At 58.0% G+C, this 25,938-nt stretch overlaps 1 protein-coding gene across 2 annotated transcripts in view; it reads right to left on the bottom strand.

Moving 5' to 3' along the window:
• Positions 1-25,938, bottom strand: part of CAMSAP1 (calmodulin regulated spectrin associated protein 1) — a 49,053-nt gene that overhangs the window by 16,868 nt on the left and 6,247 nt on the right. The window contains exons 2-6 of one of the 2 annotated variants that reach the window (XM_054584165.1): positions 12,230-12,492; positions 11,022-11,183; positions 6,372-6,452; positions 5,509-5,541; positions 2,969-3,110 (exon numbers count right to left, since the gene is read on the bottom strand). In XM_054584165.1, the coding sequence (XP_054440140.1) occupies positions 2,969-3,110; positions 5,509-5,541; positions 6,372-6,452; positions 11,022-11,183; positions 12,230-12,492 (681 nt within the window). The remainder of the gene's footprint in view (positions 1-2,968; positions 3,111-5,508; positions 5,542-6,371; positions 6,453-11,021; positions 11,184-12,229; positions 12,493-25,938) is intronic. The other variant, XM_054584166.1, reaches the window with a different exon arrangement.

Genomic DNA, 25,938 nt, shown 5'->3' with positions numbered 1-25,938 from the left:
GAGCCTGTGGAGAGAGGAGATGGCGCCCCCCTGTGGGAGGGTGCAAAGTAACAGATGGAAAAGGAAACTCGATATTGATGGACTCAAAGCATCTCCCCCAAACTGCCAGTTAACTACAAAGCAAAAATAGGGGGATCTCAGAGTGGAGAAACCCATCCCGCGCCGCCTGAGCCAAGCAACCACAGCCGGTGCTGCTGGCACAGGCCGCAGCAACGTCAGGCCCCCAACAGGAAGCGAGGGGAAGACCCGTTGTAGCTCTGCGGCACTCCCACTAAAACCGCGGGCCCTAAACCTCCTTGGGAAGAAGGGCTGCACAAAGCCAAACAAGGGAAGCTCAACACCCCAATGACCTGCCGTCTTCGAAAACATCAGGTCAAGACAGACAGAGAAGGGCTGGGGACCGGCTCCAGGGCAGAGGCGCCCGCAGCGCTGGCCGTGGCCATGGGGAGCGGACTGCGGCACCAGGGTGGCGGGTGGCCGGGGCGGGCCGGGCGAGCGCAGCGCTGCGGGTCTTCTTGGCACCTGCTGCGGCAGGGGTGCCCCTGTTCCCCAGGGTCCTCTCCAGGGTCAGAGGGTGAGAAAGCACAGGCAGGACCAATGGCACGGCCTGGGAAGCCTGCGGGGAGGCCTGCAGGGGCCCCTCCGCTCCTCTGGACACTTAACCTTGTATCGAAATAAAATGCAACAAAGATGAACTCTGTCCCTTTGGCCTTTACTCTATCCTCACTAGTTTTTACTATGTGCACTTTTGAAAAAAAGAAAGTTATCTACTGGACTAACAAGAAATTGATGAACCAACTGGGAAATTATAATCTTTATACTGACTCTTGGCATCTCTACAAGAGTTTACCATCTCCTCCAGGGGGGTCGCCCCTTCTGTTGAACTGGGCTGCAAGCATCTCCAAGAGCTCAGCAGCCATGACATTCCCAGTGAGCTGACCCCACGTGCAGGGCAGGCGGACACTGTAGGCCTGCGAAGACCCCCTGCCGCCCATCCCGCCCCGTCGGGCCCGGCTGAGCTGCTGCCTCCCGCAGGGCCCTGTCTGAGGCAGTCTGCTCCAGGAACCTCTGCGGAGTCAGAGCAAGTCACCCACAGGCCTACAGCGTCCATCACACGGGGGCAGTGACTTCAAACAGACCATCTTGCGCTAGGCCTACTGAGACCATCGTGTAGGAGGCGTTCCATAACCCAGTTCTTGTCTTCTAGGACCTTCCGAGGATTTCCGACCTGTACTGGCAGGGAGTGTGGCCCACCCTCTCCCCCCTTGCTCTGCCCTGAGCCCTGCTCCTGGGGTCAGGGGGCCATCTGCCTACAAAGCTCGGGCCCCTCTCCCAGACAGGCCCATGACACAGGGCGCTGCGGCAGCTTGAGGGCTGACCAAAGACGAGGCCACAGCCAGTCTGCGGGGACGCATCCTTCCCCGGAGCCCACCGTGTAGTCAGGGCCTGTCAGGTTTCCCACCCGTTCTTGGCTCTGTTCACCCAACACTTCGCACGTCCCGCCCACCGGGAGCCGGCTGCTGCTCGGGCTGACCGCCGCCGCTCCCCTGCGCAGGTGCTCCCTGTCCGGCACCCAGAGGGGTCCCGGGCCCCTCCCAGGGGTGCGGGCAGCCCGGGCTCTCCTCTGCCCGGAGGACGGCACAGGAACCCACTCTTCGTTCTGCTCCCCCCAACCTTCCTTGGACTCACGTCCATGTTCTTGGCTAATGCACTGAAATCAACCTAGTTCACGAATTCAAAAAATTCCTTCTTTTCCAGAACATGTACCGAGGCTGAGACTACCAGGGCCCCCTCCCTGCCACTCTGAGCTGCGCCCCACAGGTCTGGCATGGACGCCACTTGCTCATTTATTTACCATCAGCCACCAAGCTGTCCCAGGCATGACTTTTGATGGCTGGCATATATACCAGTGAGCAACAGACAGCGATCCCGCCCTGGTAGGGCCCAGACTAGCAAACTGCACTGTGGTTCCCACAGCGACCCAGGAGACACCGTGTTCGGTCTCTGAGACTGACTATGTCAGAGGGCTGGGGAAAGAGGCTGCATCTCCTGCTCCTGGTGTCTTGTCCCGCAGCGTGGTGGCACACTATCGAGCTCTGCAATCGGCTGAGGTTTCTTCCATGGCCTTAATCGTGTCCATGTTTTGTGAATACGTCCACACTGACCGCCCCCGCCCCCACCCCAAGGCCTTGGGCACTCGACAAGCCCCCAGTCCCTTCCGGGCTGGCAGAGGGGCTTTCCCAGTCCCTCCCAGGGTCCTGGCCACACCCCCCACCCACACACAGCCCCCAGAAGGCCAGACGAGCATGGCAGGCCCACCAGGCCGAGGGCGACCAGGTGTCAATTTGGGGGCTTCACTCAAAGACAAAGACCTTCTCTAGGCACCCAGGACTCCCCCTTTCTCTCAAGTTCAGCTGTATGTTTAAAACTATTTTGTCTATAAAACCATACAATCCAGCACTTTTGTACCTGAAGCCGAAGCAGGACTGACCACCATCAGCTCAACCCCCCGGTGCCAGAGTCTAACACAAGCATGGCACGTGTGCAACCATGTTCTGGACATTCTCTCGGTCTCGCGCTTGCTCCCACAGAGGGCGCTTCGCCGACTGGAGTGGGGGTGCCGTCCCCGCGGCCCTGTGCAGCCCTCCCCCCTGCCCCGTCGGGCTGTGGGTTCCCTGCAGGGACACCTGGCATCATTGACGAGCACAGAGGGTCGTTTCCCAAGGCCTGTGAACAGACCCACGCTTCATGCGTTTCCCACCCCACACCAAGTGCCAGCGGTTTCAGGTCCCAGTGGCAGGGCTGACAAAACCCTGCCACGCTGAGGCCGAAGTGAGGTCACAGCTACTGTGCTCCGGCCCCGCACCGTCGCCATCAGGCACGAATGCACTACCCCCGGCTGGCGCCAGGGGCGAGGCGGCGCGGTGGTCCTGGGCTGCCCCAGGCCAGGCCCGGGCTGCACACTCACCGCCCAGCTTCATGTGCTCCGGACAGTAGTAGTGTACCACGGCCAGGAGCGCGGCGCCGTCGCTGCCGTCGCGCATCAGGTCCTCCAGCAGCGGGAAGCAGGGCGGCTGCCTCGCAGACAGGTGCTCTCGGCGGTAGCGCACCTGCGGTTGACAAAAGGAAGATGGTCTCTACACATGAGGTGCCTCCACTACCGCCTGCGTCGCAGGAGCCTGCTAAACAGAGAGCTCACATAACGCCCGCCAGACAATGCTTGGAACAAGGCAACCGTAGGAAAGGGCTCAGCCTGCCTGGGCGACACACTCTACATCTTTGCCTGGAGCACACATGGCAAGACCGGGAAACTGTGCTCCCAGCCACACTAGGTGACAGGAGACCCTGCCAACGATGGCAGGGCCACCTCCTCCTGACGTGCCACGGCGTCCCCCAGGGAGGCAGCCGGCGTGTCCACACTGCCCAGCGCCGCATGGTGCACACAGATGAGAGGCAACTGTGAGCATCCTCGTGCTTGGAGGCCCAAGTTGCTGTTACTTTTCTCAGGATTACTAGCATCCGCCTCGTTAGGCCATTAAGAAAATACAAAACGGCATTAACATTAAGTCCGAGGACTTTCTGAGACCAGGTGAGACAAAATTTTGCATCCTGTGTCGACAGGGCAGCGACGGAGCGACAACAGACCGGGCACAGCATGCAGGGCGCCATGCAGGACAGGTGCGTCGTGGGGGCCCGGACCTCGCCCTCAGGGAAGCAGGTGCCGTCACCCGGGGACAGGAGGGTGTGCAGACCAGGCCGCCGAGGGGGCCGAGTGGGGCCGGGGGGCGGGCCCCGTCCCACACGTCCGGCTGTCCCCTACTCTCTGCATTAACGTTCACCAAACGGCTTTACGACATGGCATGTCCCGCCCCCACACTTTCCCCCGCAGGGGGAAACACACCGGACAAACGGGCAGGGGAAACCGGCAGCCCGGCCTGGCGGCAGGAGCGCGCAGCTGCGCGGAGGCCAACCAGAGAGGAGGTCTCTCAGCGATCTGGGGTTTCGAGTCGGTATCTCAGTAAGCGCCCAGTGAAGAATCGCCAGCGTTGGCACGGAATGGGAAACACCTGTGACGTTCTTTTGACACGACCAAGGCCTCATTTGTGTCACCAGGTCTGTTCCGCCATGGACTTAAACTTGTCTCTCGGGCCACAGCACAGGCTATGACGCGGGCGGGTCCCGGCTCCAGCATGCAGACGCAAGGGCGTGCGCCAGGCCAGCTCCCACACGGACAGACAGACAGCACACACGTGACCGACCACAGCATGCAACGAAGCAAATGGTTTCCCGACTGAAGATGGATGGAGCGAACTTAAAATCGGGGCAAACGCCTGCGCGGCCAGCTACCTTCAGCCAGGCCTGCCGACCGCCAGGGCTGCGGAAGGGCAAGGTGAGACCTCGGAGCCTGCCACTTGGACCAGACCTTCCCTCGCGTACCCCCGACAGCCTGTCTGCAGGACATGGTGGTCCGACAGTCATGGTGATCGGCTACTAAGAGGACACTGGGAGGGTCACGGCCCCTGGTCACACTGTCCGGTTCCTCTAACCCTCCTCTGAAACCTCCTTCCTACAGGACAGATGAAGTTCTGGCTGATTCCTCACTAATGCCTGTAACTGTCTGAACATTTAACTCTTTAGCTTTCAGGATTCAAAAAGTTAAGACGTGTAAACGCCCACGAGGGGCTTTCTTCTGGTTGTTACTACCCCCCAGAGAGAGCAGCAGCATCAGCAGCACCGCAGCCCGCAGCGCAGCGCCCGGCCCCCCAGCTGGTCTCCAGGGGGCGCCGCTGTGGCACGATCTGAGGCCACGTTGCCCCAGTGTGGAGCTACAGGACGAGGCAGCGGAAGGCATGTGCAGAGGGGCCGCCCGGGCCCCGGGCCCCGCCACACGCGCGCCCCCTTCCCTCCGGCTGGGGCCGCGGGGCCAGGCTCAGCTGCAGAGCCAGCCACCCTTGCGCTTCCCCGCTGTGGGGTGCAGGGGGGCCCCTGCATGGGGGGGGGTGACGGCCGGAGAACGGCCTTCCTCCCGGCGATCACCTTTATCACCAGGTGGTCCCTGGCACTGAGGCAGTCTATGGGCACTGACATGTGACATGCCAGCTTAGGGACAGTCCACCAGCGTGGACAAAACAAAGGGCCGCTCAGAGCTGATCTATCAGTCCTCCTCAGAAACGAGCACAGACCCTGTCTTTAGGTTCACGTCCAGCACAGAGAGTAACTCCGTGACCATGCGCGGAAATGCAGACCGCCACCTGTGACGTTACCCCAGACGCGCAACACAAACTGCGTGCTACGAAATGCGACTCAGAGCTCCAAGCGCCCCAATAGCTATGAAATGAAGCCGTTCAGCCCTGGCCAGGCTACGGCTCACACTGCACCAAGTACAACAACGACACCAGGAGGACATTCAAACAAAAGAAAAGGGTTCAGTGAGGGCGACTGGGAATGGAAGCAGGCGACTGCACAGGATGGCGTCTGATGGCAGCGGTGCGCACGGAGTCCACTTACGGGCACCAGCTTCCAGTACCACTTGGAGGGAGACTGCTCGGGAAGCAGGGAGGAAGAAGGCAGGAGAGGAGTGTCAGCAGGCCGGGCTCGCGTGTGGACGGATGACACACACGTGGGCGCGGCGTGGGCATGAGGAAACCGGTGCCCATGACCTGAAGCGGCACGGCACCTCTGCAGCACCAGCCTCTGCGGGGGAGGGGCTGCGCATCCAGAAGGACAGACGCAGCTGCACTCGCGGGGGCTCAGTGCACCTTCGGCCTCGTCTGAGAACAGGAGGAACAAAAGCGGGCGCGCGTGCTGTGCCCACACATCTACCCAGCCCGGAGGGGCACCGGCAGACCGCAGACACGGCGGGGCCACATCGTACCCGCGCTTAAGGGATGTGGATGCGGTCACATGTGCTTGGCAAAAAGGCCAATGCGAGGGGAAGAAAGGACAGAAATGACCGGAACGCACCAACACCATCTGCGTCATTTCCTCAGGTGCGCCACACAGCCCCGCCCGAACCCCACACAGGGCTTTGGGGCCAGCGCCGGGCTCCCGGCCCTCACAGGCAGCGTACGGGGTGTGCAAGGCGCCGCTGGCAGTCGGCACCCTCCTCACGTGCTGATTGGTAGAAGCGAACTTCCAGAACCCCCATGCCTCCCAGCATCCCCTGCACCCCCGGTTACATACAAGACCCCCCGCCAGGGAGCGAGGCTGCAGGCTGCGTGCCCACTGCCACCAAGGGGCCATGGGGCCAGCCTGCCGGGGAGACCCATTCCTGTCTTGTGAGGAAAGACAGGAGTCACAAACAGGGACAAGGGCATGCCCCTCCTGGGCCGCGCTCACCTAGGGCGGTGCCGAGAAGTCCAAGGCCTTACCTTCTGATGAGCTGGGCTCTCCAGCAACTGCTGTTTCAGCTTCACTTCCTTCTCCGTGATCTCCCTCATTTTAAGATTTACCTGAAGGAGAAGAAAAACACGCTGAGAAGGCGGCTGTTTCCCAGCATGGGTACCCGCATCGCCGCCCAGGCGCGGTGCCCCGGCCCCCGTTCTGACTCCCACTCTGAGAGGCAGGGGCCCAGACGGGAATGCACACGCGGAAGTCTCGGACTCCACGTGGCCTGTGACTGCTGCGCAGGAGACGCACCGGGTCCCTGAGCGCCATGCACGGCTGCCACCTCACATCCACAGCGCGCACATAGCACCGTCCTCTGTCACCACCAACAGAGGCCACTGATAAAGGAGCCTGCTGAGACTCCCCTCCGGAGAGTCTGACGCTGGCTCACACGCTCCCAGCCGGACGGAAGGAACACTAACTCAGCCTGGACCACAAGTTTACTGGACACCCCTTTCACAGTCAGTACAGCTCTGCAGAAATTAAAGCACACTCCCCCAGAGTTAGTAAGTCAAAGATAAAATCAAAACCGCGAGGAGACAGCGCTGCCGCGGAGCAGAGCGCTCCCTGGGGCTGGCGGGGGCGGTGCCCAAGCTGGGGGCTGAGGGAAGGGCACAGGGCCGAGTCTGCCCTCATCAGCGAGAACACAGAGGAGACAGCAGAAAACTGTTCTTAAGAGAAAAACACGAAAGAAAATCAGTACCGGTAAACATCAGAATAAATGAATTAGAAGAGATGGGCAGTCACAAGCAAGTACGTAAAATGCTGCCTGTACAATCTGGAGGGGGGCACACGGCTATTCTCTGCCACAACTTTTCCACCTGGTCACATCTTTTCATCATGAAATGGGAAAAAGACTTCCTGCTCCAACTGGTGGGGACACTGATGCACTTAACTTTCGACATGGGGTCGCGGGGGGCGACAACACTGGTGAGACCTCCGTGGCGCAGGGGCCAGCACGTGACACCCTGCAGGCAGGGGCGAGGAGAGGGCCAGGAAGGAGGCGAGAGGGCAGCAGGGCTCGCCGACCTAGTGTCAGGGTGCACACAAGCGCTCTCACAGCAATAAAAGGACACATAATCCGATTTTTAAATCGGCAAAAGACCTGAATAGATATTTCTCCAAAAACCTACAGATGGCCAGCAAGCGCGTGGAAAGAGACCCCTGTCCTCGGTCACCGGGGATGCACATCGGAGCCCCAGCGAGGCGCCCTCTCACACGCTGCAGGGCGGCGAGAGTCGGGGAGCCAGGGAGCCAGCACAGGCGAGGGCGTGGGAAACGGGGAGCCCCAGCAGTGCGGGTGGGACGGAGAAAGGCATGGTCGCTGTGAAAAACTCTGCCTGGTCCTCGAGGGTTAAACGGAGGCCCCAGGTGACTCAGCAACTCTACCCCGGGAAACACACCCGCACCAGGGGGTGGTCCCCGGACAGGCCAGTGGCTCCACAGCTGCTGGAGGGCGGGGGGCGGGCGCGGGGTGAGACCCCCCCACCCCCAGGCCCAGAGTCATACATGAAAAGCAAGTGACTGGCACAGGCACCCTCCCAGGTGAGAACAGGTCAGGGCGCATGTGAGCGCACGACTCCGTCCCTGGTGCCGGCACAGAGCAGGAATCGTGGAAACAGCACCTGCGACTAAGCTTCATGGAGAACTCAGACCCCGCTGGGCACCGAAGAACAGACGCAGGAGAGAAATCCCACTGCGCACACACCTGGCTGCAGGCACGCCCCGCAAAGAGCCGCAGCCTCACGAAACAGGAGTGGCTTCCAGTGGAGAAAACCCTCGGTAGAGTGAAGCCTTCGGGCGGGGAGGCACCCCAGGCACGGGAACCCACAAGGGGGCCAGGGACGCAGCAGTAAGAAAGGCAGGCCAGTCCCACGGCGGGCGGAGGGGGACCCCCGATGCCACGAATGCAGGCGCCATCTCCCCTGCCCCAGAGCCCACCCCTGGGAGGAGCCCTTGAAGGCAGGGAGTGTGGGACACTCCCCCAGTGCGTGAGAGCGCACACACCTTGCTCGATACCCAAGAATCTGCAGTGGGTGCCAGATCTGACCACAGTGGCCCAAGCGACCGTGCAGCACGGCGGGCACCAGGGGCGGGTTCCAGGAGCCGAGTCAGCACCTCCCCTGACCGCAAGCCAGAAGACAGCGTCCGTCGGAGGCGGGAAGTTCAGAAAGGGCCCTTCCTGAAGTACCAGAACCCTCCAAGAGGAAGCAGCGCCAACGAGCTGGACTGGGGAGGGCCATCTACGCCTCAGCCAAGACACAGGGAGGCACACTCCCTGGAGCACGGCCCTGGCCGGCAGCTCAGGCCGTTCGAGTGCCACCCACACAGCAGGGCTGGGGGCTCGAGCCCCCTCGGGGCTCACACAGGCAGCAACCAGGGAGCGCGCGCATCCGTAAGGGGGACAGCAAGGCGACATGCCCACCCCCTCAAATCAGTAAATTTTAAAAAAGTTAAATATGGTAAATGGGTAATACCCTTGATAGATGACCAAACTGGGGGAAAAAGGACATACCATTCCCCAAAGAAATATGGCCAAAGACAACAAGCAAGCAATTTACCAAAAATAGAGATAACTAGCCAGACGCATGCTCTTTTTAGCCCATCTCCTGACCGCCCGCCCCCGCCCCGCAACCATCACCTTGTTCTCTGTGTCTGTGGGTCTGTTTGTTTTATTTATTCATTTGTTATTTTGTTTTTAGATTCCGCATACCAGTGAAATTGTATGGTACTTATCACCCTCTGACTGACTTATTTCACCGAACATAATACCCAGGTCCATCCATGCTGTTACAAGTGGTAAAATTCCCTTCTTTTTTATGGCCAAGTATTATTCCACTGTGTAAATGTACCACAGCTTTTTTATCCCCTCGTCTACTAATGGACACTTAGGTTGTTTCCAGATCTTGCCTACTGTAAACAACACTGCAATGAACACAGGGGTGCATATATCTTTTCAAATTAGTGTTTGTTTTCTTCAGGTAAACACTCAGAAGTGGAATAGCTGAGTTATGTGGCAGCTCTCTTTTTAATTTTTGTGGAAGCTCCATAGTATATTTACTCTACTTTTTAAACTTCAATTTTACTGGTGAATGAAGAAATAAAAGACACTATTTTTCATGTTTCAAATTGGCAAGTATATTTAAATAATATCCCATATATAGGAGGACATGCAGAAAAGATATCTCCACAAACTAACAGTATGAAAAAAACAGTACAATATTTATGCTCAGAAACTTGGCAAAAACCAATCTAAAGCCTTTAGAAATGAACCTCGGCTGAAACCACCACCACCTGCCAGGGAGGTGTGGGAGGGAAATAAGGGCGCCCACCCAGGAGTGTGCTGGTGGGCGGGGGCGGGGCCCTGCCCACGCCGAGGGAGCGGCCTCACCACAGCCACCCAGGGCAGCCTGACCCTGGGAAGACGGACACTGTGCCTTTAAGGCTGTACTGCGCCCACAGGGACGGAAACCGTGAGACTTGATATCAAACACTACGTTAATAGATGGAATGCCTGTGGGGAATTTATTTTTTGTTCTGTTTGCTCATCCATGTTTTCTCTTCTATAAGAGAATAAAAGTTGTTAAAGGAAAAAAATAGCTTAAAACGTGAACTTCTGGCCACAGCAAGCCCATGCTAGGACGGCAGAGACGTAACATGGCCTGGGTCCCCTGTGGCAGCGTGTGCTGGTCCTGTGCCCCATCGTCCACCAGGCGCCCCAGGTGCTTCACACACGTGCGCGCGTGCACACACAGCCTCAGGCAAGCCCGGGACTGTACAGGGGGGCCTTCACCACGGAGGGAGGGCCTGATGGCACCGCCAACTTCCGAGTCCATAGCAGGACCCAGAGGTCCCTGAGCCCACTGCAAGTCAGTCTGTCCATCCACGTGAGCCCCCAAACCTGCATTCTGGTAGGAGACCACGTCAAGGGCAGGGCAAGCAACTGTCTGAGTGGTTGTCTTGTGTCCTTTACATAGGCCTGGTTGTCACAGGGAGGCAGCACGCACACTTGGCCTGGCAGGGCCACGCCCTCAACTAATTCCGAGGCCACCGATTTTTATCTCACCTCATATAAAGGCCTCACATCGTAAAGAATATGTGTGCAAACTGTATCATGAAATAATTTAAAATTTCCTGCAAAAAATTTTACAAGACACTTTTCAATATTCTGTTTCCTTTGCAAGAAGAAGACTGAATAGCCAAGACTTTGGTAAGGTAATCCTATAAATAAATTACATGCTATTAAAAATAACTATTCTTTACCTACATTGTATAAAAGATTACACTGTAAGCTTATGAATATAAAGGGAAAAAAGGTGTTTCAGAAGATGTTTCTCTCTTAATCAAAATGCTGTCTGAAGTGGAGGACTCCTTTAATGCAAATAGGCACTTAAGATACAAGGAAGGTGTTCCTTCGGACCAGGAACACACCTGCATTTTCGACCAGACACACGTGCTCTGCGCACACCCCTGCCCCCCCCCCCCGCCCCCGGCTCAGGAGGCGCGCCGCTCTGCTCTCTTCTGTTCTGACCACAGCAGGCGTTTCTGGATGCCACGCATCCAGCTCTGCTGGCCCCTGCCCGAGCCTGGGCCTCAGCAGGACACACGAGGACCAGCCACACAGGTGCACTCACCTTGTTGACCCAGAACACCATGGCATCCTCGAGGTCGTACGGCAGCTCTTTCGAGGCACTGAATGTCGAGAAGCGTTTGACGCTGGCCACCACCTTCTCGATGCTGATCATCTCCACGGTGTAGGCCATCATGAGGGCGTCCACCATCGCCATGTGGGCGCTCTGCAAGCGGGGCAGCAGTCAGGGTCGCCGCCTGCCTCCCCACCAGGTTAACGAGTCCTGCTCAGACTCAAAACTCTGCCCGAAGCAGTTCCTCTCTTCTCCGCTTACAGGGACAGGGAGGCCTTATCTGCACGCCGCCCTCCTTGGTTGGGGTCAGCGGGCCCGGTGCCCTGCAGCCTGGAGGCTCCGTCCTCCTGCCTCATCTCCCTGACAACCCCGGCGGGCAGGGGAGTCCTTACTTCAGGGCTGTGGGCAAAGGTACAGAGGGCAGAGAGCCATGTCCAATGCCACGCGACTACCAACAGGTCCCCATGTGCGACCCGGAGCGCCGCACAGCACGCCACACGCCGCATTTGCGCTGCATCCCCCAGAGCCTGGGCAACACCCTCCCAACCCACATCGCGGCAGCCCCAGAGCCCCGAAGGAGTGAAACACAGACCCGGAAGGGCCAGGGAACGGCCTGAACAACAGCCGTGCAGGGGGCACCAAAGGGGCTTAGACTGCGCGTGGTCTGGAACCGAAGCCACATCGGTGGTATAGCTTTAGAGGCAGATGGGGAGGAAATGCTTTGAAGAGAAAAAGGCAACTACTTATGTTGGCACAAAAATACTGACAAATCTACATGCAACAACTGAACAGAATGGGCCCGACAATCACAACCCCTTAGCGTGCGCACGAAGTTCCACCTCCAAATGTCTGAGCGTGTCAGCATCCAGCGCGCTCACCACGAGACAGTCGAGAGCAAGCTGTTCTTCCCCACGTCCCGTCCCAGATCTACACGTGCACTCGGCCACACATGACGCGGGAGGCCACCGCACAACCGCGCACGCAGACCTCGGTCCGCTGCTCGCTGCTATGTGCACCTCGTGCACCTCAAGTTTCGGGAAAACTGCCTCGTCCATGCAGCTCAGCTGCAGAGGGGCAGCTGGTGACGTGGCGGGCTGGTGCACCACACGAGGGCCCACAGCACCAGAGGCCACCACCTGCCCGCGACAGTGCCCATGACACACGGGGTGTGGGGAGGGGCGGTGCGTGGGGCTACTCACCATCTTTATGGGTGCCTGGCTGAGGTCAGGGTCCGTCACGGGGGTGTCATCACTCTCCATCACGTAGATCCCTTTCCGGGACAGGGCCTGGATGACAGACTGGTGTCCCTGCAAGGCGGCCGCCTGGTCCCCTTTCAGGATGAGGCTGCAGACGCGGCAGTACAGCTCGCTGGACAGCAGGAGCTTGATGACAGGCGGCTTGATGTGCTCCTGCTCGTACTGGTCGATGTAGAAGGGGTCCCTGAGGTCCTCAGGGACGTTATCTGAGCCAAGGGAAAGGTGACCATGTGAATGTGACACCCACATTCCAAACGCCCATGAGGACAGAGGAGCCATTAATAATGACGGGCAACTAACAGTGTATAAAGATGCCAGTGGGTCCCTAACCCCCCCCGCCCCCCACTGGCAAACTAGCGTATTCACAGCAGCCCAGGAACACGGACAGCACACGTCACTTAGTGACTTCACCGCTGTGACCTCAAGGAGCAGCAATCCTGACGCAGGACAGCAAGTGCAGGGCCCCGAGGAGCGAGTGGGGCCTCAGGGAAGCCAAGACGCAGGCTGGCCTGGCCACGCCTCGAGGCAGCCCCAGGGAAGGAGGCACGTGTACCCTCCTCTGACAGCAACTCGGAGACGACAGAGAGGCCGCACACCACGGTCTCTGCAGAGGGGAGCGCCAGGCCTGCTGCTGCTGTGGCGACGGCGGGACAGCAGCAACCGGTCCCATCCCTGGACCAGGGGGCACTAAACCCCACAAGAGCCGTGTAGTAACTTCAGCGTCACCGCAATGCTACCAATCAAGACTTTTGACCCTATGTCACAAATGAGGAAATGAGGCACAGAGCAAGTGAAGCATGTGTCTAGGGTCACGAGAGGCAGAAACCAACCGTGAAGCGCAGCGCGATCCACAGCATTCCCGCCGCCGCCTACGCACACACACCAGCCGCCCGTGTGCAGCGGGGGACGTCCACTTTTTGTGTGGTGGGTAACCTCCGTCACAGTGTCCCTCAGCTTGCTCTGCGAGATGCCAATCGCTGTCCCCCAAAGCGGGACACCACAGGCAGGTACATTGGGAAACACCGGCTTCCACGGAGCTAAGCTGCCTCCTCTCCACGAGGACCTTGAATGTGCTGGGTGCCCTGGGGCCTCCCCCGCAGGTGCCTTCTGGAACGTTCCCGTCCCTGGGAGAGTTCAGAAGGCCCAGCACAGCAGTGCCCCACTGCTGTGATTTCAGTTACCGCCCAGTCAAAACGCTCAATGAGAAACCCAGAAACGAACAGTCCCTGAGCTTCCAGCGGCGCGGCGCTCTGGGCGGCACGGCAACCGCGGCGCTGTCCCGCTGCCTCGCCAGGGAGGGGCTGCTCTGCCCGGCACCCCCACCCTGTGCGTGCTACCTGCCCCTTGGTCTCCTGACAGCCATCTCGGTTATCAGACCCACTGGCATGGTGTCTCAGCGCCTGTGTTCCAGTCCCCCGATTTCGCTGCATGATGGCCCCGAAGCACAAGAGCAGCAGTGCTGTGGTTCGGATGGGCCACAGACGCCACGGTGCCCCCTTTGCGTGAGAAAGCGAGTACAGGACAGTGAGACACTGTGAGGAGACTACATCCACAGAACTTTTAGCCCAGTGCAGTTATAGCTGGTCTACGTGCCTATTAATTATTGTTAACCTCTCACTGTGCCTAATTCAACCGGCATAGGTATGGACACAGAGGGGAAAACAGAGGATACACAGGACTCAGAACCATCTGTGGTTTCAGGCCTCCACTGGGGTCGTGGGACACGTGCCCGGCAGATGAGGGGCGACCGCGCCTCCAAGCACAGCAAGGGAGGAGCCCGTGACACCGACACGGACACACGCAGCCCACCGCAGACACGCCCAGGACGCCCGCAGCCCTCCCCCGACACCAAGGCCAGGGAAGGGGGGGCCCCGGTCTTCTCCGCGCCCTCGCTCTCTTCACAGGTGCCACTCTCCCGAGTCCTTTAATGAAGGGCAGCTTCCCCGTTTCCTAGCGCTTCACTTTTTCTTTCTTTTTCCTAACAGCAGCACAAACGTGCGGGCTGCCCCCTCGTGACGCGCGCCACAGCCCTCCTGGGCTGCAGGGCACACCCCTGGCTTAGGGGGCACATGAGGGCCACAGCGGGGCCCACCCAGAAACCGCCTGGACTTCTGAAACAGCGGGGTGTACCAATGACACCGAGGGCGTGGACAAAGCCCAAGGGGGAAGAGCCCTATTTCTTCAGTGCGTGAGTGGCGGGGCTGTGGGAGGGAAGGGAGCAGGCCCCGGGAGCAGGCAGCAGCCTCGGAGGACACCAAGAGGACACAGGGCCTGGGCGGGGGTCCGGGGGGACGAAGCCAGCGACGCCCGCGGTTCTGTTACGTTTGCAGCATTCCACGCCAGACGCTGGGGGAAGGCTGCGCCCAGGGTCAGCCAGGGCTCCCGGCCTCAGGACAGGTCTCCTCCCGCCCCCACCCCACAACGCCTGCCCACCTCCAGCCCCTCTGCTGGCTCTCCCTCATTTCTCCAAGCACTGGAAGGGGCACTTCCTGCCTCACTGCCCAGGTGACCTCAGCTGGTCTTATGGCTTAAAGGACCACCTTTGGGTGGCCATACTCAAATGCACATCCTGACCCCAGCTGCTTCCCTGAGCTCCTGTGCTCCTCTGCCTCCTGGAGGCCTGGTGGCCCTGGAGCCTAACCGGCCTCTCAGTGAACTCCAACGCCTCCCGAGCCTGCCTCTCCTACGCTTCAGATCAAGGTCAGCTGCTCAGACCAAAAGCTTCAGCATCATCCACTCTTCTCTTCCTGCCAACCCGCTGGCAACTCCAGCAGACTTCCCCTTTGAAGTGTATCCAGAAAATGACAGCTTCCTCCCACGCCACAGCCACCTGCCAGCCACTACCTCCCCCCAGTCCAAGACGCCTCCCCAGAGCGGGACTGATGGCCTCCCTCTAGGAGAGCAGAGACCCGCGAGACCAGGAGACAAGGCGCCCTGCACTGCAGGCCACAGCTCTGGAGGAGGGGACACAGGCACGAGTGGAGGGCTGGCCCCAGCGAGGACGGGAGTGCATGATGCAGGTGCGGAAGGACACAGGCCACGAGCGTGGACCGGGGAAGGCTGCGGAGAACAGCCGCCGTGGCTCTGAAGCAGGCTTCTCTTCGACAGTCGACTGCGTCGAAATGTTTCCCCCACGGTGGCCCATTTATCGGAACTTTCAAATATATCAATGTAAGTTGACTCGTATAAACAATTTAAAACTATTATGAGTATAACACATGAATGTGAACCGCACAAATGACTCTCATCAATTTCAGAATTGGGATATGAGGGTTAGCCCTGGCCGATGTGGCTCACTGGTCTGAGTGTTGTCTGCAAACTGAAAGGTTGCAGGCTTGGTTCCTCGTCAGGGGATACATACAAAAGGTAACCAATCAATGTTTTGTTTTCCTCTCACATCGCTGTTTCTCTCCCTCCCTTCCTCTCTCTAAAAAATCAATAAATGTGTCCTCCAGTAAGGACGGGGGGTGGGGGGCAAATGAAGCTCCCACTGAGGACAAGTGCTAGGACTTTCCCCGGTCGTCCTAAACACACGCCCCACACACAGGGCGCCCGGCCGCAGGTCCTGTGACTGAGGCCACGTCCTCCTCGGCCCCTGCGAGGACTTCCTGCGCACGGCTCTGAGGCCTGCCCAAGAGAAGGCCGCTCCGTAAATGCCCTGAACCTCTTCCCAGGGCTTAGTTCTCATCTCCCCCCGCCCCCCCCCCGCCGAGACCGATGAGGCGGTCCGTGAGGGCTTTTCACTGCTCAGCAAGTCTTCTTGAGCACATGCTGAGGGCCAAGCATGCACCAAACGTGGAGGCAGAGGAAGAGACGACTTCTCAGGCAACTGAAAAGCCATCTGTTTCCACACAGCGTGGCGGGGCCGACGAGCCGCTGGCCCAGCACTGCGGGTGGGGAAGGAAGCAGGCCGAGAACATGAGGACGCGGCCCTAGTGGGAGACTCCCCAGAGACAACATGGTTTAGTGTCGCCCGAAGCAACCAACTGGGCGTGGCACTCCCTGGCTGGTCCAGCATGTCCCCAGCTAGACATCGGCTACGTGCCCACACAGCAGGGCCTGAGGACGCAGGCCACCAAGGTAAGCTGAGCTGCTCCGAGGACCCCTAAGGAGGGACGGGCCCAGCCCAGGAGGAGTCAGGGGTGGGAGAAGCTGGAGGACCACGAGATACTACCTGCTGGTGTCCCAGGACACGAGGGTGGAGGACAGGACTGTAAAGCCAGGAGGAGCCCTGACTCCCTGGCTGTGACGGCAGGAAGAAAGTGGGACAGCGAAGAAGCAGGTAAGCGTGTGGCAGTGGCTACAAGCCGAGGGCGCTCCTATTAGACGCCGCCTGGAACGCAGGGGGCGCGGGAGGCTCTGGCGCGCCCTGCAGCAGGGCTGCCTGCGAGGGCAGGGGCTCCAGGACAGCCGGGCGCTGCCTGCGGCACGGCGGTCTGAGGGGCAGTAGCCTGTAGTGACACCAGCCTGTCGTCCTCCAAAACACCAGGAAGCCACGCAAGCAGGCTGGCTGGGGCCGGCTAGAGGTTTCAGTAGGAGTGCGGGGCCCTGCTGGGCAGAGAGGGTTGGGGCGCGAGGTCTCAGCAGGGCAGGGCAGGGGCGGGCTTGGAGCAGGACCGACACACACAGGCCAGGCCCGGACCGCCGCCTCCCACTTGGCCCCTGGGAAGCTCAGCCCAAAGCGTGAAGGCCGGACACCAAGAGGGCCGTCTCCTGGGCTGGGGCAGGAGCAGGAGAGGCGGGGTGGAGGTGGTGGAGCTGACGCAGGGCCTGGGGCTCGGCCACACCGCTGGCTGCTGGGCTCCTCAGCAGTGCTGCCCTGAGATGACAGACGTGACAAGGAAGCACTCTTCCCGCTGCTGCCACTGTGGACCCCGACCTGAGACTTCAACCAGCTCCAACTCAGTCTGAGGGACGAGACTGTGCAGTAGCAATGACACAGCAGGACGGGGCGTCTCAGTCACCTGGGACAGTCCATGCCACCCAGACCAACTGTCCCAATGTCCTGTGGGTGCCCCCTAGTGGAGAATCACCACTACGGAGGCTCCTAAGGTGGCTTCCTGCTGTGAAAATAAGTTTGCTGCACAAAATAATTACACCACAAGGGGCCTTCTAATCCTGGACCCCCAACCCTGTGCTGGGGATACGGGGGCAGAAGACAGAGAAGTCAGCCGGCAGAGCCCACTGCCCTGCCCTCTATACCAGGCTGGCATCAGTGACAAAACCAGGTCCCAGTAGTGCCAGGAGGTGGCACCCATGGGCACTCCTCTCCCCGTGCCGAGGCCGACCCAGGCACAGGAAGCGCACAGGCTGGGTTTCCAGCCAGAAGACCCAGGAGGGAGAGCCCTGGGAACACCTGGGGGGTGGGTGTCATGGAGAAGAGGGGCTGTGTGAGGGGACCTAGGTCTGCGTGCACTGTGCCGGACGACCCGCGTGGCCTGTGGGTGAGACCAACCGGGATCAGCACAGCAGCGACTCTGAGAACAGAGCCCGGGCCCAGGCCTCACAGCAGCGCCCTGCGGACAGACCAGAGGCCCGCGAGGCGCTGAGGACTGATGCGGCCCTGCGCCGCGGCCGCCGACGGGGCCGTCAGGCCGTGCGGTCTCAGCTGACCGAGGCTTCCACAAAAGCGTCAGAACATCCAAAACACAATGCAAACTCGCTCACCAGAGGAAGCCTGCAACTACCAGGGGAAAGGCAACCGGCAAGCCCCAACCCCGTGAGGACCCAAGCATCAGGATTAGCTCACAAAGACGATGGCGGCCTCTACAATCATGATCCGAGAACGAAAAGCAAGTTTTTAATCCTCACCTGAGGACATGTCCACTGATTTAGGACAGAGAGAAAGAGCTGTCTCCCGTATGCACCCAGGGACCAACCCCGCAATCTTTCGTTTACAGGACAACGCTCCAATTGACTGAGCCACATCCGCCAGGGCAGGAAAGGCAAAGATTTTTAAATGAACAAAAAAAACTCCTTGAGCCCTGGCTGGTGTGGCTCAGTGGACTGAGCGCCGGCCTGCGAATCAAAGGATCACTGGTTCGGTTCCCAGTCAGGGGACAGGCCTGGGTTGCAGGCCAGGTCTCCAGTAGGAGGTGCATGAGAGGCAACCACACTTTGACGCTTCTCTCCTCCTCTTTCTCCCTCACTTCTCCTCTCTCTAAAAATAAATAAAATCTTAAAAAAACCCACAAACTCCTTGACTTGAGATGGTGCACACACAATATTCAGATGATACAGAACTGTATACCTGAAACCTATGGTTTTGTTAACCAGTGTCACCCCAATATTCAATACAAGTTTTTAAAAAGATTAAAATGAAAATTTTAAAATAACCAAAAACCTAATCCAAAACCCTGAGATGTGCAGAGGCAAGAGAAGCCCAGGATGGAGGGAAACCTGCACCGGAGCAGAAGAGGGCCTGGTCCTGTGGGGGCGGCCGGCGGGGCGCCTTCGGCCCAGCGCGTCCCTCCGTGGGCCCTCGCCACCGAGGCAGGCTGGCAGCCGCACTGCCCGGCGCAGTCGGGGGTGGCTGTCACGGCGCCACAGAACCGACTTGGGTGGGCAGTGACCCGTCAGCCGTCAACAGCCCCCCATCACAAGGCCCCAGGGACAGCTCAGGGAACGGCTCCCACCAAGGACAGCGCCTGGGGATGGGCTTCCCCAGCGGCAGGACGGCTGGGCGGGAGGCGATGAGCAGGAGTGGCTGAGCACAGACCCTGAGGACAGCTGTCTCCGTCTGAGGACAGGCTGTCCCCGCTCACACCTCAAAGACCCCCAGGAAGGCACTAGCCCCAGCTTCTCTCCCCAGACCAGCACCCCCACACACTGATACCCCAGGGCTTCCAACGCAAGCACCCAGGGGCTTAGCCAGTGTAAACGGCACCGGGTGGGAAGGTTCCTGATCCAACACGCAAATAAACAGAGTAAGCCTTCTTCCAGGGACGGCTGGCCGCACAATTCACGTCAATCCTCCCAACACCACAGCTACAGGGCGGCACCAACGCAACACACCTGTGGACGCCGGGGTGGGGGGGACGACAAGATGGGAAGGGTCAGTCTCCAGGCCACGTTCGGGGAGAAGACCGCAAGCCAGCGAGCCCAGCATCCTGACATCCCTCTCAGCGGAGGTGCGGTCTAGCCTGACCCGGAGCCCCTGGCCATTGAACAGACAGAATGAGGGGAAGCTGCACTTCGGGCACCTCCCAAGTTGTAAGGACAATTCTGGACTCCAGGGCCCGACAAAGGGAGGACGGGATCGTGGGCACCTCTGGCTGGGAACCTCAGAGGCTACACTGTGACAGCAGCTATAAACCTAACGCAGAAAAGCCCTCAAAACCACTACAGTTGGGCTCAGAGCACCCCAGGCCGTGAACTGGATCAAGGGACCACCGACTGCTGGCATCTGGAAACAAATCTCACTTCTTCCTAGAGAAGTGACTCCTCAGGTCTCAGATGATATCTACAACCTTCCAAATGCTTTATACATTCAGCACAAATGAAGAATAAGCCGGTATGCAGAATGACGAGACATCCTTAACAAAAGCCAGCATGAGACAGAAGCGGGCTCACAGGGTGGGGCCAGTCCGGTCCAGCCCAGCCCCCTGCCCCTCAATGACCACAACCAAAACTCCGGACAAAAGACCAAAAGCGGCCACCTGGGGATCTTAAACGTAGCCTCGCACGGGCAGCCTGAGGAGGGGAGGCAGAACTCGGGAGAAGCCGCCACGCTACAGGGAGCCCAGCGGGCCCCCTCCTCTCCCGGCTCGGACCCCAGGGCTGCCCAGCTCGGCACGCAGCAGACGCCCGGCCCTGCAGGCGGGAGGGCGGGGCGCCTGGGCTTCACTGCCCTTGTCACTGCCGCCCGGCCGTGTCCCAAGACCGCAGTGATGGCGGGCGGCCCAAATGTCCAGAGCAACTCGCCCCCTGCCCAAGGGACCAGGCGCCGGGCTCCGGTGGTGCGGGAGTGTGAGGGGCCTGTCTTCCCCCTACCTCTGTCACCGCCGTGCTGACAGTGGCCCCGGGCGTTGCACGGTGACAGAAAGACAGCTGAGACCCAGAGCAGCCCTGTCTTCACGCCAGAGAGCAGGGAAGAGGGCAAGCCACAAAGTGCGGGGGGAGTTCAGGAAAGGGGACCCCCTCCATCCGTATGCGACCCAGCACAATGCTGGGCTCCCCCCAGAGCTCGTGCATGCAGGACAGGCCCAAAGAACCGAACTGACCTGAGAACCGCTGCCCACAGAGGGCGCAACAGACTGCAGCCTGAGCCTAATGGGGCTTACGGCGCCCGAGCCACAAAACAACCCACCCCAGCAATGTCACTGGAAAGATTTTAGGTGGACCCAGAAAACTGTGTCACAATGTCATTCAAAATGTCCAGGACACAATCCATAATTACTTAAGATACAAAGAACCAGGAAAATGCGACCAACTCTCAGGAGAAAGACAATGGACAGAGGCCAACCCTGAGAGGACCCAGACGCCAGACCCATCAAGACCTCACAGCGTCCACCGTGGCCAGGCTCCACGCGGCAACGGTGAGCGCTCTTGGAATGAAGGAAAAGACAGAAGTTCTTGGCAGAGAAGTGAAACTCTTTAAAAAGCAACCAAACTTTCAGAACTAAAAAAACACAGGGCCAACAGAAAGTTAAATCCTGGACTCAGGAGATGAAGGTGACGAAGGCAGGCGTGACCTGCAGCCGGACCGCGGGAATGGGCCGCCGGCAGAGCTGAGCCCGCCGTGCGAGCCCTGAGACGGCACGTGGCTTGGAGTCAGCGTCACTGCGGAGACTGATGCGGACAGAGCATCGAGGGAACAAGGCCGAGTCTCCCCGCAACTGGTGACAGACACCCACTTACAGGCTTAGGAGGCCCCGCAAACCCAAACAGAACCAACGTAAAGGAAGCTGTGCCAACACGCAGGGGTCAAACTGCGAAGGCCAGGGACGAACAACAGGCCCACAGGGCCACGGGCTGGGGTACCAGCCACAGATGCTCAACGGCTCTGCTTAAAACAATGAGAGGAAAGAAGACATGTTCAAAAATTTTGGCACAAAACTAGAAATTATTTTTTAAAAGGGAAGAAAAAAGGACTGGCCGATTAAATGAACCAAGTAGGAATTCTAGAACAGAAAAATACGGTAACAAAATTGAACTGTACACAATGCATTGCAGAAGAGCAGATCAGACACACGGGGGAGAAAATAGGTAGAAAAGGTAAACGACTGTAAGTGTCAGAGAAGTGCGGCTGGAGGCCCAGAAAGAAAAAAGGAGGAAATACGGGGGCAGAAGCAGTGTTTCAACAGGTAACAGACAAGAACTCTCCACACCGATAAAATGCATGAAACGAGCAGGATCAAACAAGGACACTTACGCACCAGAACGTCACAGCAGCACCCCAGGACAGGGGGGACTTGCCCAGCCGCAGAGGGGCCTCTGGCCAGGGCACGACGGCACAGCCCGTCTGCCCCCCGCCCTTTCCACCAGGCACACCTGCGGGCCTCGCATGGAGAAGACCAGCTCAGGAGAGCCCGCGGGGCGAAGAGGAAGCAAGCCGGTCTGCGACCCCAAGGCTGGAGCAGCGGCACAACACCAGGGTGTCTCATGGCCCCCACCTAACGAAGGTGACCCAGACCTGCACCTCCTGACCTCAGACCAGCAACATGAGACAGGCAGGCCCGCTGCTGCCCAGACGGGCAGGTGGCCCTACTGCATTGGGCCCGCCGGGTAGGACCAGCAGGGGATGGAAAGGAAGCCCTCAGTAACAAGCAGCCTGGGACGCCTCCGTCCATGCAGCGCCAGCCGAAGTGCTGTCCTTCCCCTTCAGGCCCAAGACACCGGCCCGGGCACCGTGCGCCAACGCAGTGGGACACCAGCAAGCCCCTCTGCCTCCTGAAGCAATGCCAGCAGGTCAGTGGGAACCCCCAGAGCACCAGGCAGACCCAGGACGTGCCACAAAGGCTCTGAGTATCGGACCGTCACCAGACCCACAGTCCACGAAAGTGAGCCCGGACCACGTCCTGAACCTGCACGGAGAGGCTGCCTGTGACAGCAAGAAGCTCACACAGCACCCAGAGTCTCCCGGCCTTACAGGCAAGACATCAGGGACACTGACGGAAATCACCCGTGTGTGCCCAGTACCCGGAAAAGCTCAGCTTTAGTGAGAAAAAAGATGAGTCAAATGCTGGAACTACCTGATACAGATTTTAAAGCAATTACAAATTATCTTGAAACAAAGAAAAAATGGAAAGCTTCAGCAGAGCAAAGAAGTTATAAAAAGAACTGAATGCAGAACCAAAAAACAGAAATAAATTTTAAAACTCAGTGGATGGGCTCAATCGTAAAGTGGAGCTAACAGGGACAGAATCAGGAGCCTGAGCAAAAATAACGGAATTTACCCAACGCGAACAAAAAGACAACACACTGGAAAAAGAAAAGGAACGCGGCTTCAGGGGGAGAGTAACGGGAGAGGCCTCCCGAGTCGCTGGAGACCCAGGAGAGACGGCGCGATGGGGCTGAAAGCCTGCGAGGGAATGAGGGCTGGACGCTTCGCAGACTCGGCAAGACCCCACCGAGACTAAGAAACTGAGTGAGCCCCACACAGAATAAACACAAGCGGATCCACAGGAAGGCACATCACGACCAGACCTCGGAAAACTGAAGGCGAGGAAAGGACTCTGAAGCGGCCTGGCGCGTGACAGCTGACACACGGGGCCACCTCGACTGACCAGGGGCTCCCCCCCTCGGAGCCTCGGAGGCCGGAGGCGAGGGGCCTCTTCCCCAGGTGCCGCAGGGGAAGGGCTGCCAACCCCGACCCCGCACCTGGTGAGGCTCCCCTTCAGGGGCAGGGAGACCAGGACGGCAGGGAGAACAACGGAAAGAGACGCGCGGGACGGTAAACACAACGGACTGCCCTGCTCCTCTTGCGTGTTCCACAGTGCGTCTGAGGACAGGCCGCTACACCACCTTCCGACACTCAAGACAAAGGTATTTCAGAGTAAGAAGAGAGAAGGGTCGAAATGGAGAAAAGTTTCCACACCTCGCTAGAGGCGGTAAAATAATACCAGCCAAGAGTTGCAAGTCAGATATGCATATTTTAACACTCAGAGCAACCACTATGAAAACTGTAGGAGACACACCCAAAACAACATAAATAAGTCAACGTGGAATCCTTAAAAATAAGTAATCTGTAGTAGGGCAAACAACAACAAAAAAACAGAAAAAAATGCAACAAAGAAAACAAGTAACAAAATGTCCGGCTTAAACCCTAAAACAGCAACAGTTACATGAAACGCAAACCCGCCAGGCCACCAAGGCAGAGACGGCAGGTGGGTAGAAACGCCACACAGCCGCGCTGTTCACAAGCAACTCACGTCCAAGTGCACTGCTTCGGTGGCTGAAAGTGAAGGGGGAGAAAGGGCTACACCAAGCAAACGCTGCTTTCTTTTTTCAAAGCAGGGGTTGCTATACTAATATCTGACAAAATAGAACAAAAATCACTAGAGACCAAGAGGAACATTACATAGTGGTAAATGCCCCAACCCACCAGGCGCGTCCTGGCCCTGAAGGTGCATGCACCAAATGACAGAGCCTCGGGGCAGGAGGCAGAACTGGGCAGAGCTGAAGAGGGACACAGACAAGCCCACAAATACAGTCAGGGACTTCGACAGCCCTACCAGCAGGGACAGCACTGCAGCGACAGAAATGCGAACATCTCAACCAACCAGCTGAGTGTAACGGGCAGGCGCGGAAGGCTCCGCCCACCAACGGAACACACAGTCCTTCAAGTTCCCAGGGAACCGTCACCAAAATAGACCAGTCCCGGGCTACTAACAGGAGAGAAACCACACAGATTAGTTACCTTACCATAATGGGATCATACTAAAAGTATCAAAAAGACAAAAGAGGGAAATGTCAATACTATGAAATTACAAGTCTAAGTAATTCATGAGCCGAGGAGGAAGTAGCAAAGAAAATAAAGGGAAACAAACAGAAGTGAATGAAAATGAAAATACAACATATCAACATGTGGGAGATGCAGCCACGGCAGCACTCCATGGGAAACTTACACACTAAATGCTTAGGCTAGAAAAAGGGAAGGTTTCAAATCAATAATCTTAGTTCCTACCTCACGAAACTAGGAGGAAAAAGAGCAAAATAAACCCAAAGCAGGCAGGAGGGAGGTGTGGCATTAAAGGGAAACAGAGGAGTTCCTCATGGAAATAAAATATTCAGTACCCACGTTCTATCAACACAACGTCAGCACCCTGGTTATGATTCTGTATCACGGCCTTGCGAGAAGTTACTACTGGGGAACCCGGCAAAGGGTGCCCAGGACTCTCCACCCGATTTGTTAAAACTGCACGTTAACATACAGTCATTGCAAAATAAAAGTTCAATATTTATTTATTTTTATTGATTTTAGAGAGACAGGTAGGGAAAGAGAGAGGGGGGAGAGAGAGAAACATCAATTGTTCTACGTATTGATACATCATTGGTTGGTGCTTGTATGTGCCTTGACCAGGGATCAAACCCACAACCTTGGCGTATTGGGACAACGCTCCAACCAAATGAGCTACCTGGCCAGGGCAGAAGTTTAATATATTTTTAAAAATGGGGCCTCAGTCCGGTGGCTCAGTTGGTTGTAACACTGTCCCATATACCAACAGGCTGCAGGTTCAATTTCCAGTCAGGGCACATACCTAGGCTGCGGGTTCCATCCCTAGTCAGGGATCATATGGGAGGCAACCAATCAATGTTTTCCTCTCACATCAATGTTTCTCTCTCTCTGTCTCTCTAAAATCAATAAACATATCCTTGGGTGAGGATTAAAATTCACAATAACAACAACAAATAAAAATCAGCCAATGACCTGAAAAAACATGATATAGAAAAAAAGATTCAAATGGTCAATAAGCATAGCTAAAAAGTGCTCATCATGATTAGTCACCAGGGAAATACATACCAAAAGCACAAGCCACCCAGTCTGAGTGACTAAAATTAAAGACTGACACTGCCACATGCTGGCAAGGACGCAGAGCAACTGGGACTTTCACACTTTGCTGGTGGAAATGAAAAATGACACAGCCACCTTGGCAAACCACCGGGCGACTGCGCACCCTTCTCTCACCCAGCCAGCCCCCACCGGGGTATTTATCTGAGACACACGCCAGACTTTATCCGTACCAGACAAAAACTGGAAGCACTCAAGTACCCACCATCAAGCGAGTAAGCAACGTGTGGGCGCCCGGCAATGAAGACTTCCACTGCTCCTGAGCAAAAGATCGACGCACGAGTGAGTCTCAGAACGCCCCGTGCAGGAGAAGCCAGGCGGAGGTCACCGGCCATCAGACTGCAGGTGGACCCAAGTCTAGGAGGGCCGGCCAGTGACAGGCGCACAGCAGGGACGCTCTGGGCTGAGGTTGGCCGAAGGGCTCGAGAACCCCTTGGTGGAGATGGCAGGACTCCACTGCGGCTGTGGCCCTGCTCACAGGGGCACACACGCCTGTTTAACTCACCACACTGCGCTCTAGTGCACTGCGCGCGCTTCACTGCATGCAACGCAGACCTCAGCCGAAGGTCCAAAACAAAGCTCTTCGCCGGATCTCCGGCTATGAGCGATACCTTCCCCGGGGACTTCTCTGAAAAGCCCA

The sequence above is a fragment of the Pteronotus mesoamericanus genome, unplaced genomic scaffold (assembly GCF_021234165.1).
Source record: "Pteronotus mesoamericanus isolate MK-2021 breed Mesoamerican mustached bat unplaced genomic scaffold, CSHL_Meso_final contig_78, whole genome shotgun sequence".
Taxonomy (NCBI): Eukaryota; Metazoa; Chordata; class Mammalia; order Chiroptera; family Mormoopidae; genus Pteronotus; species Pteronotus mesoamericanus.
The sequence above is the reverse complement of the archived record's forward strand: the minus strand, read 5'-3'. Positions and strand labels throughout refer to the sequence as shown.